The following is a 14160-nucleotide window of genomic DNA, read 5'->3' as shown; positions in this document are numbered from 1 at the left end:
TTATGTTGCACCACTACTGCAAGCTGGTGGCTCTTAGTAGCTTCATTTTAGATACCAGTTTTCAGGGTGTTATGCCACTGTATTATCAAATTACTTTGGAAAGAAATGTGGTATGAAAAGTGTGAGCCCTGATGCAGTTTATTTAAGAATTTGAATCCACACAGCCTGAGCACAAAATAAATACTGAACAGTGAGAAATATATGGAGATTGATGGGTCTTATTATTTTTTTTCTTTTTTTTTGAAGTGTGTTTTTTGTGGTGTTATTTTTTTTTTTAAGTTTTGAGTTAGGTTTTGAGACCTCACTGTTTGAGGAATAAAGAACTAGCCTTATATTAAATAAAGAATAAAAATTTTGAGCATTTAGCTTCTTTATATATTTCTTTATACTATAGAAAGAGATAATTTTAGCCTCTTCATGTTTATAACTAATAAAGACCCAGTTCAATATCTATTATAACTGTTACAATATTAAGGCAGAAAAAGCAAAAAGCAGTCAAAAAACCCTCTACTGTTTGAAACGTGATATTAAAGCTACCTTGAATGAAGAGACAGAAGGTCACTGCATCAGCACTGGGAAAGCATGTTAAATTCTATTTTTTTTCTTAGAGAGCACACAGCATTGGTTTAGAGACACAGGTTTTCTACTAAACAAAAAGGAGTACTTGTTGGAGTAAAAGGAGTTAATTTCACTTCAGCAATTTGTAAGGTTCTAGTGTGACAATGCTCAATTAGGGAAACACTGAATAAATGTTAAGCTTTTTGTGATCTTGATGCCAGAATTTAAGCTGGTATGGGTGCTCCTAGATTTGTTCTGTGTACCTTACACTGATGATCTCAAGAGAAATTTGAAAACACATGGATAATGTTAATTACCATGCCATTAATAGTATGAGGAACATGTGTGAGTATATTTTCCCAATGGATATTAATAGAGAAAAAAATAAAAGGGCCCATACTTATAAACTGCCTTAATAATTATGTACACAGCTAGGACGATTTCTAAATGGCTGATTTTTAAATACTTTAAAGTTTGACTTTATCACATTGTTTGAAAGTGTGCCCTATAGAGTTTCAGAAACTGAAATTTGTAGATTAGATTTATCTACATCACTGTGTATCAAGGTTATTTTTTATGTTTCCTTGTTGATTTTATGAATGTGAACAACTTGTTCTTCAGATTATGGAATTATTTTAACTGTAGTACAGTTTATACTTTCCCATATACTATCAGGAAATAATAATAAAAAATACCTAGGATTCAAATAATTTGTAGGCATTTATAGATGTATTTGATTCCCCATTGTCTTCCTCTGAATCACAAATATTATGTTTTATTAAGCTGAGAATCCTTGCATTTTTTTGCTCTCTTCCATATCCTAGATCCATTTTCTTTGATGCAGACACTGCCTTGCATGTTCTTTTCAACCTCTGAAAGAGGGACAGGAGAAAGACAAAAGCATTAAATAGAAGCGACAGTCAAGGTGATGCATAGCACTCCTGGAGGGGAGAGTTTGCTGGCAAACAGAGCAGGCAGCAAGTCATACAGCACGCAGGGAGTCCCACCATGGGTGGGAAAGAAGCAAAAATAAAGGTTTTGTCTGTTAATGATCTTCTACTGTTTTGGCACTCCCGATAGTATAAATTACAGAGTCTGTGTCTCCAACAGTGGCCAGCTTGTCATGTTGGCAGCATCTCAGATTCTATATTAAAATAAAAAAAAAAAGCTATCAATATTTTATCTAGAATTACAACATTTTGCTGCTATGTGTAATAGACAAAGTGTATCAGTGAGACTTAAGTTTCGTGTTTAGACTTTGGCAATTAGCTACTCCCTGTGGTAAAAATATTCCCTTGTGGCAGAAGTTGTTTTTTCTTTGCTGACATAACTGTATGAAGCAAATATAGATAATGTAGATATACTGTACCAAGTTAGAGACATGCTTATCATATTTGAATTTAGCCAAGCAGATCTGCACGTCATTTTGTCTGCAGCTCTGAGGCTGTTACATTCTTGTAGGCAGGCTGTTCATCCTGCTTCTTGACTGGCTTTGCTATCAGAGGCTGTGGTTTGCATTCACTGTCATCTCCCAAGTCCTTCAAAGACTTCTTGATCTGTGTCTTTTTGACCTCTTTCAAGATTTACTGCTTAGGCTTGAACTCTCTCTTGTAATAGTGGTGTCTTCCTGTCTCTCAGCACTGCAGCAGCCAGTTAGCCTTCTTGGCCCTCATTGCTACATCATAATACAAAGAAATTTGAAGTCTCCACTCTTGTGTAAGGTTAGCTTGTTTCTGAACTTAGGAAAAGTAGATTTCTGCTAATCAGTCTCTGAATAGTCTCTTTAAATACAATCCTCTCAAAATACTGAAAACTAAGCTGCTCATTGTCTTGTGCCTTCCGAGCCTGTCTCTCTGGCATTAAACTGTTAGTGCTACTTACAGGTGCTAAACCAGTAATACAAAATGGGTCAAGAGCAGTTCTCACTGAAAGTACAGAAAAACTCAGATTTATTCAGAGATGCAACCCTAATTTGTTGAACACGGGAGTAATGTTTTGCTCAATGTTTTAAGATATGTATTGGGTTTTATGTTTGGGGATAGTTGGAGGCTTTTTTTGTTTATGTTTTTTTGTATGTGTCTTTAGAGAAAAGGGTTTTCACATAGCCTTATTTGCTCTGGATTAAAGTTCAAAGTATGTTTTCTCTTCATGAAATATTGATAATTTTAATACTGGAAACCATATTAATAAGTAAGAGATTAAATGCTTTGATAGCTTACTTTGTTCAGTTATCTACAAAGCTAGTGCTTTAGTGGGGGATTTGTCTTATTTTTTAACTCCATCGTTAACTCCACTCCTTGAAATTTCAGAATAAATTTGCAGTAATGGTTAATTCACTTACTTTCCTGGTCCCTAACAAAAATAAATGTTAATCCTCCAAAAGCTTAGAGGGAATCTTAATATTGTATTTTACAGTAATCTCTTTAGAAGACAAAGAATTACAAATGACATTTTAAACTCACTAAGACTTCAGTGACAAGTCCCAACAACAACAAAGAAGCAACCTTTCTATTTATTTCTGTAATAGCCATTTGTAATACTCTGATTAAAGGAAAAGCAGATAAGCAATGGTATTTTCATGAGAAAATACTACAGGTAAACTACGACTTGTTAATCTAAATATGTTGAAAACAAAATCCTAAGAAAAACTACTTTGCATTCACAGCAGCAGCATTTTTTCCCCAATGCTAAATGGTTTGGGAGCACAAACATCCCTTTGCCCGGGTGTAACTGTATTGGTGCACAACAGAGAGAGCAGAGCATCCACATGAAGACTGCTACAATGGGAATGAGAGAATCTCAAGGATATTCATAAGAGTGAATTAAAACATCGTATGAGGCCTTGATTAAGCTCAACAGCTTTCCTAAAGACTTTCTGTTGTTATTACTAGTGCTTAACATCAGCTGAGGGTTTGTGGAAGAGCAGCCACCCCCACCTCCTGCAGCCTTTAAGTGGTGGTAGGGGGTGAAACTCTTTACATTGTGTTCTGCTGGTCTCTTTCATTGCTGAGTTGCATAGCCATGCTACACAAGATTTATCCCAAAATTTCACATTTACAAATGTTGTGGTGAATGCACTGCCCATAATAATGTGATAATATAAAAAGCATGTTACAGGTTATCCTTTTTCTCATACTTCTGAGCATTATTCTGTCTGCCTTCACTGTTTTTTAATCGCATATCTTCAGTAGTGTCTTGACCAACAGGTAAAGAAATATTGTAAGCATGTGCTGGGTGCTTTCTCTTCAATCTGAAAGTGAGAAAAAAAAAAATTGTCAGTGGAGTAGGCGTACTTAGGGATGCATTTCTTGTTATTTGGACAAAGTTGCAAAGCCCCTGTACTCAGTTCAGAGCCATTTCTTATCCTGCTTTTTTGTGATTATTTTCAAATGCGAACCATGTCTGGCCTTGATGCTTGCAATGTGCTTGAGGCAACTTAAGTTAGAAGTGAATTATTGTAGGCTCTTTTTATAATTGGGAAAGAGAGATGCATACCTGTAAAGTGAATGGCAAAGGAGCTTGTATTTCTCTTTTCTGTATCTTCCATGACCGCAAAGAGTAATTTGGCTATTTGTGAAGAATGGTACCAGTTATACCCATTTTTGTTCCTGACTGGCGTTATGTTTATCTTAGTAGTTGATGGAGCCAATCACAAAGATGAAGGAGATAGCATAAAAAATAGAGAAAGTTGGAGGGAGTGGGAGTTAAGGCAAGGAGCAGGTGGCCAGACTGCAGGGGAAGAGAGATTTCTGGAGGCCAGAGAGCACAGGACAGAATTTGCTGCCACTCAGGCGGTCACTGTATGAGAGAGACATGTAGAGTCACCACAGAGGCTCAGCAGAAAGGGGAAAAAATTGTATAATTATTTTATTTTTTTCTTGCTTTCAGCTTTCTTTCTTTAACCCCTCCCCCTCTACAAATTTTAAGTTTTTGTGCAAATTTACCTTGATTTGGTCAAGCATGGAAGCCATTTACTCTTTTGAGGGAGCTCTCTTAAGGAGAGAACCTGGACAGATCTCTGCCCCAAAGCTGTGGCTCGCTTTAGGGGCCTGTCATAGTCATATAAAGAAGTGTGCAGCAGAGTGGAAATGTACGCTTATGGAGTACTCATGGCCTTGTATTCTAAGTGGATTATTTTGTGTTTGAACATAAAAATCATCTTAATGTAGATAAGGAGGAGGGTCAGATACATCACTAATAGCTCAGCATCAACAACTATATGAACCTAGAGGTCCTGAGTAGTAGTTTGCTCAGAGATTAATCTAACTGTGGTTTGTTGGTATTCACTGGATATGCTTCTATAAAACTGATTATTACTTTACAGCAAAAGCAAAAGAATACAGTTTAATACATGAGCCTCTCCGTGCACCTCACTGTTACTTTGGATCCAGTTCTAAAAGCAACATTCTTGTAAGATAATGAAAGATCTTCCGTTTGCTCAATTATTACCAACACATACAGATTTTTCTTTTCCTTATTTACATCGCTGAAGGCAGTTAATGCATTGAGGCTGAGATTTCCATCATTTGCATGAGTATAAACCTATCAATGAATTGGATTGAAAATACTTAGATGTCAAGCACATCTTTTAGGTACAGTGTGATTTCTTGGTTTAATTGATGACTGGAAATTTGGTGGAATCCCAAATGGGCAAACTTTTCTTCCGCAGTGCAGTAAATACTTGCTCTTTAAAAAGAGCGATTTCTTCATTGAACACACATAGTACAGACAAGGTGCAGGGATCTGATAAGGCAGAAAATTGTACTTTGCAAGATGAATGATTTAGCTTTATTTCAACCATAATTGTTTTAGCATCTCTGCTTTAGTTGGAGATTTTCTGCAGTGTTTGTTCTTTTAGAGTTGGAAAATGTTCCAAGTGATATCCTTGGGAAATGATATCACTTCACTCAGTGTAAATACACTTAAATACAACACTGGTTATGTCATTTGTGGAAAGCTGGTTAGAGATAAAGTAAGGTAATCTTGCTGAAATAGAAACTGAAATGTATTTGTATTTAAAATACATTTATTCTTCTGCATAGCTAGCTAAACCTTGGAAACCCTAATTCAAGCTTAATCTGCAAAAAATACAGAGGAGTTTCCATGGGCTGAATAGGCCTCTGCCAGCTGGCCTTGCTGTTGAGTATTAATGTTTAGGATTTTAGAACGGCAAACAATCTGTTCAGCTGCAGTGTCTGCTCAAAAAAGAGGCAATGAGGAGCAGAGGCTAAGTGTATAGCTTATCATCAGCCCATTCCCAAATTGCTACTGAAGTTAATGTTGGATGAACAGCTGAAAATTGCATTGAAGAGTCAATGAGAGTTTCAAAGCTTATGGGCATCGGTAATAAGATGTGGCTTCATATTCCAGTCATTCAATAAGAAAGTGCTGTAGATAATTTGTACCTGCCATAGTTAATTTAACCTACTCTTGTGCAGTACTAGAAATACTCTGTTAACCTGCTCTGGAAATAACAAAGCTCAACCCAGCATCTCCCACAACTTTACTCATACAAATAATCTTGTTACTGAGGTCATTCAGGTGACTGAGGATTGCATGGCCTGGCCTTAATTTCTTCATGGAACGTGAGCACTCCACAGTCAGAGAAAATGTCTTCTGTGTGACCAAATGTCTGCAGACAGATATCTTTTCCTTGGGAAACGGTTACAGGATTTTTTCTGAGTTACTTTTTCTTTTCCTTTTTCATATTAAGTCAATGCACAGTGTGTAATGAGGGGAGGTCTTAAAAAAACTTCACAGATTAATACAGATTTTTTTACACTCTGAGTTGTCGATTTTGTGAGTTGAACTCATTGAACACAACAGTTTTTAATAATGATAAAAGCAAGCATATCAGCTTTCAAGGATATAGGTTTATATTGGGTTTGTTAACACTAGTTGCAACAACGTGTCAAGTATTTACCATAGACCTTAGAGATTTTTTAAAAGCAACAACTTCTGTTCTTTGGAGAGTTACCAGCTGGTATGTCTCTGTCTGCAAGAACTTGTTCTGTATAATTTCATACGTTGTGTCGAACAAACACTCCTTAACTGGCTTTTAATTTTTATTTTAGTTATAATAAAGGAAAGACTATAGGTGCTCTGTGTGAAATTATATTTATTTTTCAGAATGTATTATGTTTATAATACATTTGTATAATGAGAACAACATTTTCTCATTGTTTAACAAATTTGGGAGGAAGAGAATATGACATTGACATCAGAATATAAAGAGTAGTGCAGTAGACATGCAAAGAGAAAAAACAAAGCAGTCCAGGAAAGGGTATTCATGCAGGGGAGAGAGAAGACTAGGTTCTTGCCTTGGAAGGGAGGACTTTGGCTCTTATCTTGCAAGTCAAAACAACACAATGACTTTGTGATTGCTCAGTTCCTAGTTCTCTAAGGTGATTAACTCCTGTGTATTTTCTTGAAATTAAATATTCGACTTGTCTAGCATAAAAAATGAAATGTATCTGTAATCATAAAAATAGAAGATGAAATATAATCCCATATTTGGTTTGTGTTTGCTGAGTTCAAGTTTCTCCAAGAATGAATTTCTATAGGAAATGCAAATCTAGTTCTCTTGGTTTTGCACCATAGCAGAAAAACAATGAAGTGTGCAACGGTAGCATCTTCTCTTGTTTTCCAGGTCCATGGGGGAGATGCATGGGAGATGAATGCGGTCCAGGTGGCATCCAGACACGAGCAGTGTGGTGTGCCCATGTGGAAGGCTGGACTACACTGCCCACGAACTGCAAGCAGCCGGAGCGGCCAGACAATCAGCAGAGCTGTTTTCGGGTCTGCGACTGGCACAAGGAGCTGTACGACTGGCAGATTGGCAGCTGGAATCAGTGCCGGCCTGTCCTCTCTCGCAGCCACGAGAAGCCCCTGGAGTGCCTCAGAGGAGAGGAAGGGATCCAGACAAGGGACATCACCTGTATCCAGAAGGCCAATGGAGTGCCAGCTGAGGATGTCATCTGTGAGTACTTTGAGCCGAAGCCCCGCCAGGAGCAGGCGTGCCTCATTCCATGCCGGCAGGATTGCATCGTGGCTGAATTTGGCCCCTGGTCAGAGTGCTCCAAGACCTGTGGCAATGGGCTTCAACATCGAACTCGGCATGTTGTGGCTCCACCACAGTTTGGTGGGTCTGCTTGTCCTAATCTCACCGAGTTTCAGATCTGTCAGTCTAGCCCATGCACTGCTGAAGAAAGCCTGTATAGTCTAAATGTGGGACCATGGAGTGCATGCTCTGTGCCTCATTCCAGACAAGTAAGGCAAGTGAGGAAACGAGGGAAGAACAAAGACAAGGAAAAGGACAGACAAAAGGCAGTTCGGGATCCCGAAGCTCATGAGTTAATTAAGAAGAAAAGGAACCGGAACAGACAGAATAGACAGGAGAACAAATATTGGGACATACAAATTGGGTACCAAACCAGACAGGTCACATGTACTCACAGAAATGGGAAAACTACAGCTTTGAGGTAACCACTATTTATTAATTTGCACTTCTTTATTTTCCTGTGTTTAAACTAAAGTATGCATAAGTGCACTCTGGTATTATTTTACTCGATCCTGAATCTCAATAAGGGACGCATGCTATTTCCAGTATGAACATCCTTCATTGAGCTCAAGATGTTTCTATGGCATGAAACGTGCAAATTGTGCTGGTGATCATACTAAGCATCCCATAAATGTGCACTGTTAAACTATGCTATGTCCCTAGCCTCAGTTTGTCTAAATAGATTTCCTCTAAAAGCTTATTTGTCAAATGTCTGTTTCTGTAGGTTCAGAAAGGTTTTTGCTAACAAGTCATGCATGTTTGAAAGAGATGATGTTACTGCTTTTAAGGTTCTGGGCACAAAGACTGATGTGCAACTGGACTGTGTCTAACTCACAAGTAGAAAACAGAAAGAAAGATGCTGCATGTGAAGGCAGTATCTATTCTTTCTAGTACCTTTTTTTTTTTTTTACGTAGAAGAGCATGGAGTATTGTTTGTCCTTGATTCCACATCAAAATTCCTGAAAGGGAGACTGAAACTTCTTTGTTTCTTCCACGTATTTCCTCTTTTTCTTTCTCATTTGCACCTTTATGCTGCCTTCCTGTTTGTTTGGTTTTTTTCCTGATATTTTAATTTATTTATTATTTTACATTTCATGAGTTTTGTCAGTCACAGATGTTTTGATAACTCTGTAGGCTTCTGGATACTTTTCTGCAACTGTATCAGCTTCCACTGATTTGTTTTTATTTGTTCTTTTGCTAGCTCATGTTTTTTTTTCCTTTCTATCCCCCAGAATGTTTTTGTCCAACTCAAAAAATCTTCTTTCAATCTAGTCTATCTTTTCCTGCCTTTGATGTGATTCTTTCTATTTCCTTCCCTCTAGTTCAATGCATGATTAATCAATTTTACTTCAACTGTGAAATGACTAAGATATCTTGCTGAATGAGACTGACACCTGTTCCTGCTAGGTTAGTGTTTATGAACTTTTTTGAGGGTATTTTACTTTGAAGTTTTGTTATACCAGTTAAACATTCTATCACAGAACTTCTAATCACTTCAACCTTTCCTATCAGGAATGATATATTAAATTTTTTCAAGTGTAATAAATATTTTTTTCAAAAGAGGATCCAGCAGCAAAAGAGGAAAATGGTGAGAGTTCCCTGGCCTAAGGGAAGAAGTGAAAGAACTGGGTTGTTTAGTTGGAAAGAGAGACACACAAGAGAAGAAGTCAAGTGTCTAGGAATATGTAAAAACACAACAAAACGAAGAACTGAATGAGCTATTCTCCATCTATCATGAATTTATAGGAAAGCAATACTGGGCTAATCATAGCAGTGCTGAATGAGGCTAAACTTTTCTATACTGGTAATAGCAAAGCTCTGGAAAAGATTGCCTGAGGAATGTGTGGCATCTTCATCTTCAAAGGTTTATAAGAATAGGCTAGAAACTGCATGTATCCGTAATGACACACCTCCAGTAACCCTTGGCTAGGGGAGAGGGGCTGACTGCATAGTTTTTGCAGTCTCTTCTAGCTTTGGTTTTCTACAGTTCTTTCAGATTTTGACCCACACTTAGATTAATGTCTTCACAAGGAATCTCAAAAATTGGCTTGTTCAGGCAGTCCCAGGTGTTGGCTACAGCACTGACTCAGTGCTGGTACAGGAAAAGGTTTCCTTTATCCCTTCTTTTTCCAGCCTCACATCATGCAGCCCACAGTGTGCCTGGCCCAGGAATATAATTATCCATGGATGAAACCTTCTTGACTGAAGGCAAGTGACTAGTGGAGTCCCTCAGGGGTTGGTACTGGGACCGGTACCATTCAATATTTTCATCAACAACCTGGATGAGGGAACAGAGTGTGCCCTCAGCAAGTTTGCTGATGACACTAAACTGGGAAATGTGGCTGACACACCAGAAGGCTGTGCTGCCATTCAGAGAGACCTAGACAGGCTGGAGAGATGGGCGGGGAGAAACTTGATGAAATTCAACAGGGACAAGTGTAGAGTCTTGCATCTGGGGAAGAACAACCCCAGTACAGGTTGGGGGCTGACCTGCTGGAGAGCAGTGTAGGAGAAAGGGACCTGGCGGTCCTGATGGACAGGAGGATGAACGTGAGCCAGAATGTGCCCTTGTGGCCAAGAAGGCCAATGGCCTCCTAGGGTGCATTAGAAAGGGTGTGGTTAGTAAGTCAAAGGAGGTTCTCCTCCCCCTCGATTCTGCCCTGGTGAGGCCGCATCTGGAATATTGTGCCCAGTTCTGGGCCCCTCAGTTCAAGAAGGACAGGCAACTGCTGGAAAGAGTCCAGCGCAGAGCCACTAAGATGATGGAGTGGAACATCTCCCTTATGAGGAAAGGCTGAGGGAGCTGGCTCTCTTTAGGTTGGAGAAGAGGAGACGGAGGGGTGACCTCATCAATGTTTATAAATATGTAAAACGCGAGTGTCTGGAGGACGGAGCCAAGCTTTTTTCAGTGATGTCCAGTGATAGGACAAGGGGCAATGGGTGCAAACTGGAACACAGGAGGTTCCATGTAAACATCAGAAAAAACTTCTTTACTGTGAGGGTGACAGAGCATTGGAACAGGCTGCCCAGAGAGGTTGTGGAGTCTCCTTCACTGGAGACATTCAAAACCCGCCTGGACACATTCCTGTGTGATGTGCTCTAGGTGATCCTGCTCTGGTAGGGGGGTTGGACTAGATGATCTTTTGAGGTCCCTTCCAACCCCTAGGATTCTGTGATTCTGTGAGGCAGGAAAACAATAGATAAAACAATGTAGAAGCAATTCACAGGGGAGAAAATTATACAAATGGTGAAGTGGACATTTTGATGTCTAATGTATATGATTTTGTTGTTAATGCACAAGGGATTTCTGATAGTCTTCTTGTCAAGTTTAAGATACAATCTTTTTTTTCCAGTTGCATAGTGAAAACAAGAAAATTTGGTTAAATTACATATGAGAAATTCCAACGTTGACACATTAGCTTTTAGAGACTTATTTATGTATGTCACGTATATATCCAGTTTCATTTACACTGCGGTCTTTACTAAGTGGTCAAATGCTTCATTCTATTATTGGCATTCCAGAATTTCAAGCGATAAAATTATTTTTCTGCCCATGTTTTCAATGCATCCAGCTCAAATGATTTTATAATCTCCATCACATAGTAACTGTGTTACTAAATAATATAGACAAGTAAGGTGACTGGAAAACCTGCCGTGCTTGTATGAAATGCTCCTCAGCTTGAATAGTCCATGTTCAGGGAATTTTGACTTTAGCAATCAGAAACAATCAGCCCCCTGGCAGCATGACTGAAAGAAGAACAAAAGCCCTCAGGCAAGTTGTATTTTTGCAGAGGTAGCAAAATTGGAATAGCATAGAAAGGGTTTCAAAAAACAAGTTTCAGAAGGGTGCTCCAGAGAAAATGGTTCTGTAACACTGTCAGCAAAACTTCAAAAAGCAAAATTCTCTTGACACATCAGCACACCAGGCATGGTAAAGAGACGTGAAACAAGAAAATCAAAGTGTAATTTATATGCCTTATTGCTGAGTGAACAATACACAGTCTCCTGTGAAGGATGAAATATTGGATTTTGTATTGCTCATTCTACAATAATGTACATGTTACATGGGCTATATTTGCTTTATGTTTCCGTTAGTCTGAAATTCTGGTGCACTGACAATATTTTAAATATAGAAATGTTAGAGAAGAATGAATTAAATAATTAAAGGTGACATAAAATGACTGCTCTGGTTAGCTAACAAAGCCTGGTCAGGCTTGCTGTTCATGTAGAGGACAATACTGATCCTCTGAAATGTTTCCCCTTTATTTGGGGAAAGAAGAGTTTGCCAGAGTTCCCACAGAGAGTCATTAAACAACAAACTGTCATTGTAGAGAAACATAAAATGTATGTAAAATGTATGTAAAATGTATGTATTTTCATTTTGAGTGACAAATCTCTTTGCACTGTTGCAAGTTTGTGATGATTGTGGCTCATGTTAAGCCTAAAACTGTATATTGTAATATATACTCCAGTTTTGCTTTCTTCTGCTTTGCCAAATTGTTATCATGGGGTCTCAAACATTTCCTCATAATTGTCCTCCTGAGTAGTCTTTTAGGGGTAAGTTTAGCAAAAACGTTTGTTTTTGTACAAGTCTAAGAAAATAAATACTTTGTTTTAGCAGTACTTAATTAATACAACCATTTTACTAAGATGCATTGTTGAGAACCCATGGGACTGGAGAAAGAATTTGATATTTGGAAGGACTGGAGCAGTTTAGGACCACAAACCTTTTAACTGTAAGAACATGTAACAGAACTACAGTATTTTCTTGACCTGTATGTTCCTGCACTTCAGCAGAGATGTTGAAATTCACTGACAAAGCACATCACCTTCACCTGTAGTAGTTCATCCAGAGGCGAGGGGACAGCCTGCAACTGCTAAGAATTACTTAGCTCACATGGCTGCAAAGGGGCCTGTAGTTAAAGCAGTTTTGCAAGGATATGATTGCCTATTTAAAAAAAGAATCCCAGGAATTTCTCAGTTATTTCCTTTCTCTTTCTCCATCATTTGGATACGACTTATTTACCTTGCTTAAGGTGGGACCAAAACATCCCTGTCTGAATGGGAGAAGAAATGGAGAACAAGTCCCCACCAGCCCTTTGGCTGCTATCTCCAGAACTGGTTAATAGTCACTTGGCACCACCTCTGTGGCTGACACCTGTTTGTGAAGCTGAACATTATAGATGACTTGAAGTGAGAATTCAAGAGGCAGTAAAAGTTTAGATATATTTTGGGGTTTTATTTCTTTGTTGGGAAATAAATAAGTGAAACTCTAAGAAATGCTGGCCTGGGCAGGTTGTTTTAGCCCCTTTATGCATTTGATTGTGTGATTGTGTTTCGTTTGTTTGACCTTTGTCCTTCTCAGAAATTAATTATTTGTAATTATTTTACTGCCCTCCTCACTGAGAGATTCAGACCCATAATACAGCAGGTCAGTTTGTTGGACCCTGTAATGTATTCCTTGCTCTTAAATAGCCTGAAAAGGCTCTTTGTACTTCTCTGGGGTGCTCCATGAGGCAACAGGCAGAGTGATGTGTGTGAGGATGGGTGGCAGTGGCTATGGTGGAGTAGCTTCAAGGGGACAGGCTGTGGGAAGGTGAGGGAATAGCAATGTGGAGAGGACAGATTGTAGAGATGGAGGAGCATAAGCAACCTTTAGCTTGTTCATTGAACATTTGATAGAAGTGTGCATTTCTACTGGAGGTTTTTATGTTACTGGAAACACAGCTATATGGGTGTTCTGTAGAGGAAGCCTCCAAGCTCACCACACTGTGAAGCTTTAGAAGCCAGAAGTGGTTCACTGACAGAACACCTATAAATATCAAGTATTTGGATAATGAGCTACATACAGTCATCTTGATAAATTAATTTGGAATGTCTTAAAGCATATGCTGTTAAAAAATGAAGAACAGGGAACAGGGAAGTCATCTTAGAAGAAAACATTCCTGAAAACTACAAACTGCAGGGTAATTTTCAGATGCATCAGGATAATAAAAATGTTAAAATATTATTAGAGAAGCAGGATGCAGACATCCTGCTTTCCTACCATTTTCCACTGTGCTTTTAGAAGTTCAATGAATTTGAAAGTCAGAAGCCTCCTGTAGATTTTTTTATGTGATTGTGGTGGAGACAGTAGTTTCTGTGGATGTGTGTAATATTATTCAGTGGGAGTTACATTGTGTTCTAAGTACCTGCTCCATCATTTTACTGGGGCTGCTATTTTGACAGCAGCTTGTCACTATTGCTATGCATTTGACACACCATGCCAAAATCTAGATTTAAGATGGAAACACACACACTGTGCTGAATAATTGAAACAACAGCAATGAACCATTTCTTTCTCTGCACCATATTTTAACTCTTTTCCTACAGTGAACAGTTGTTCTGTCATTTAGATGTATAGCATTCATATATTTCTGTGCAAAGTATCAAGATTGGATGCCTTTCTAGAATATATTTTTTATTCAAATACGTGTAATTGGTCTTCCTTAGCAAAATATAATAGCTTATAATTTAATGAGGGTTGAACCTACATGTTCTGA

At 38.5% G+C, this 14160-nt stretch overlaps 1 protein-coding gene across 1 annotated transcript in view; it reads left to right on the top strand.

Moving 5' to 3' along the window:
- Positions 1-14160, top strand: part of THSD7A (thrombospondin type 1 domain containing 7A) — a 274526-nt gene that overhangs the window by 138926 nt on the left and 121440 nt on the right. The window contains exon 3 of the mRNA XM_051612804.1: positions 7208-8039. Within this exon, the coding sequence (XP_051468764.1) occupies positions 7208-8039 (832 nt within the window). The remainder of the gene's footprint in view (positions 1-7207; positions 8040-14160) is intronic.

Source organism: Apus apus, chromosome 2, assembly GCF_020740795.1.
Source record: "Apus apus isolate bApuApu2 chromosome 2, bApuApu2.pri.cur, whole genome shotgun sequence".
Lineage (NCBI taxonomy): Eukaryota > Metazoa > Chordata > Aves > Apodiformes > Apodidae > Apus > Apus apus.
This window is presented reverse-complemented; position numbering and strand designations above follow the sequence as displayed.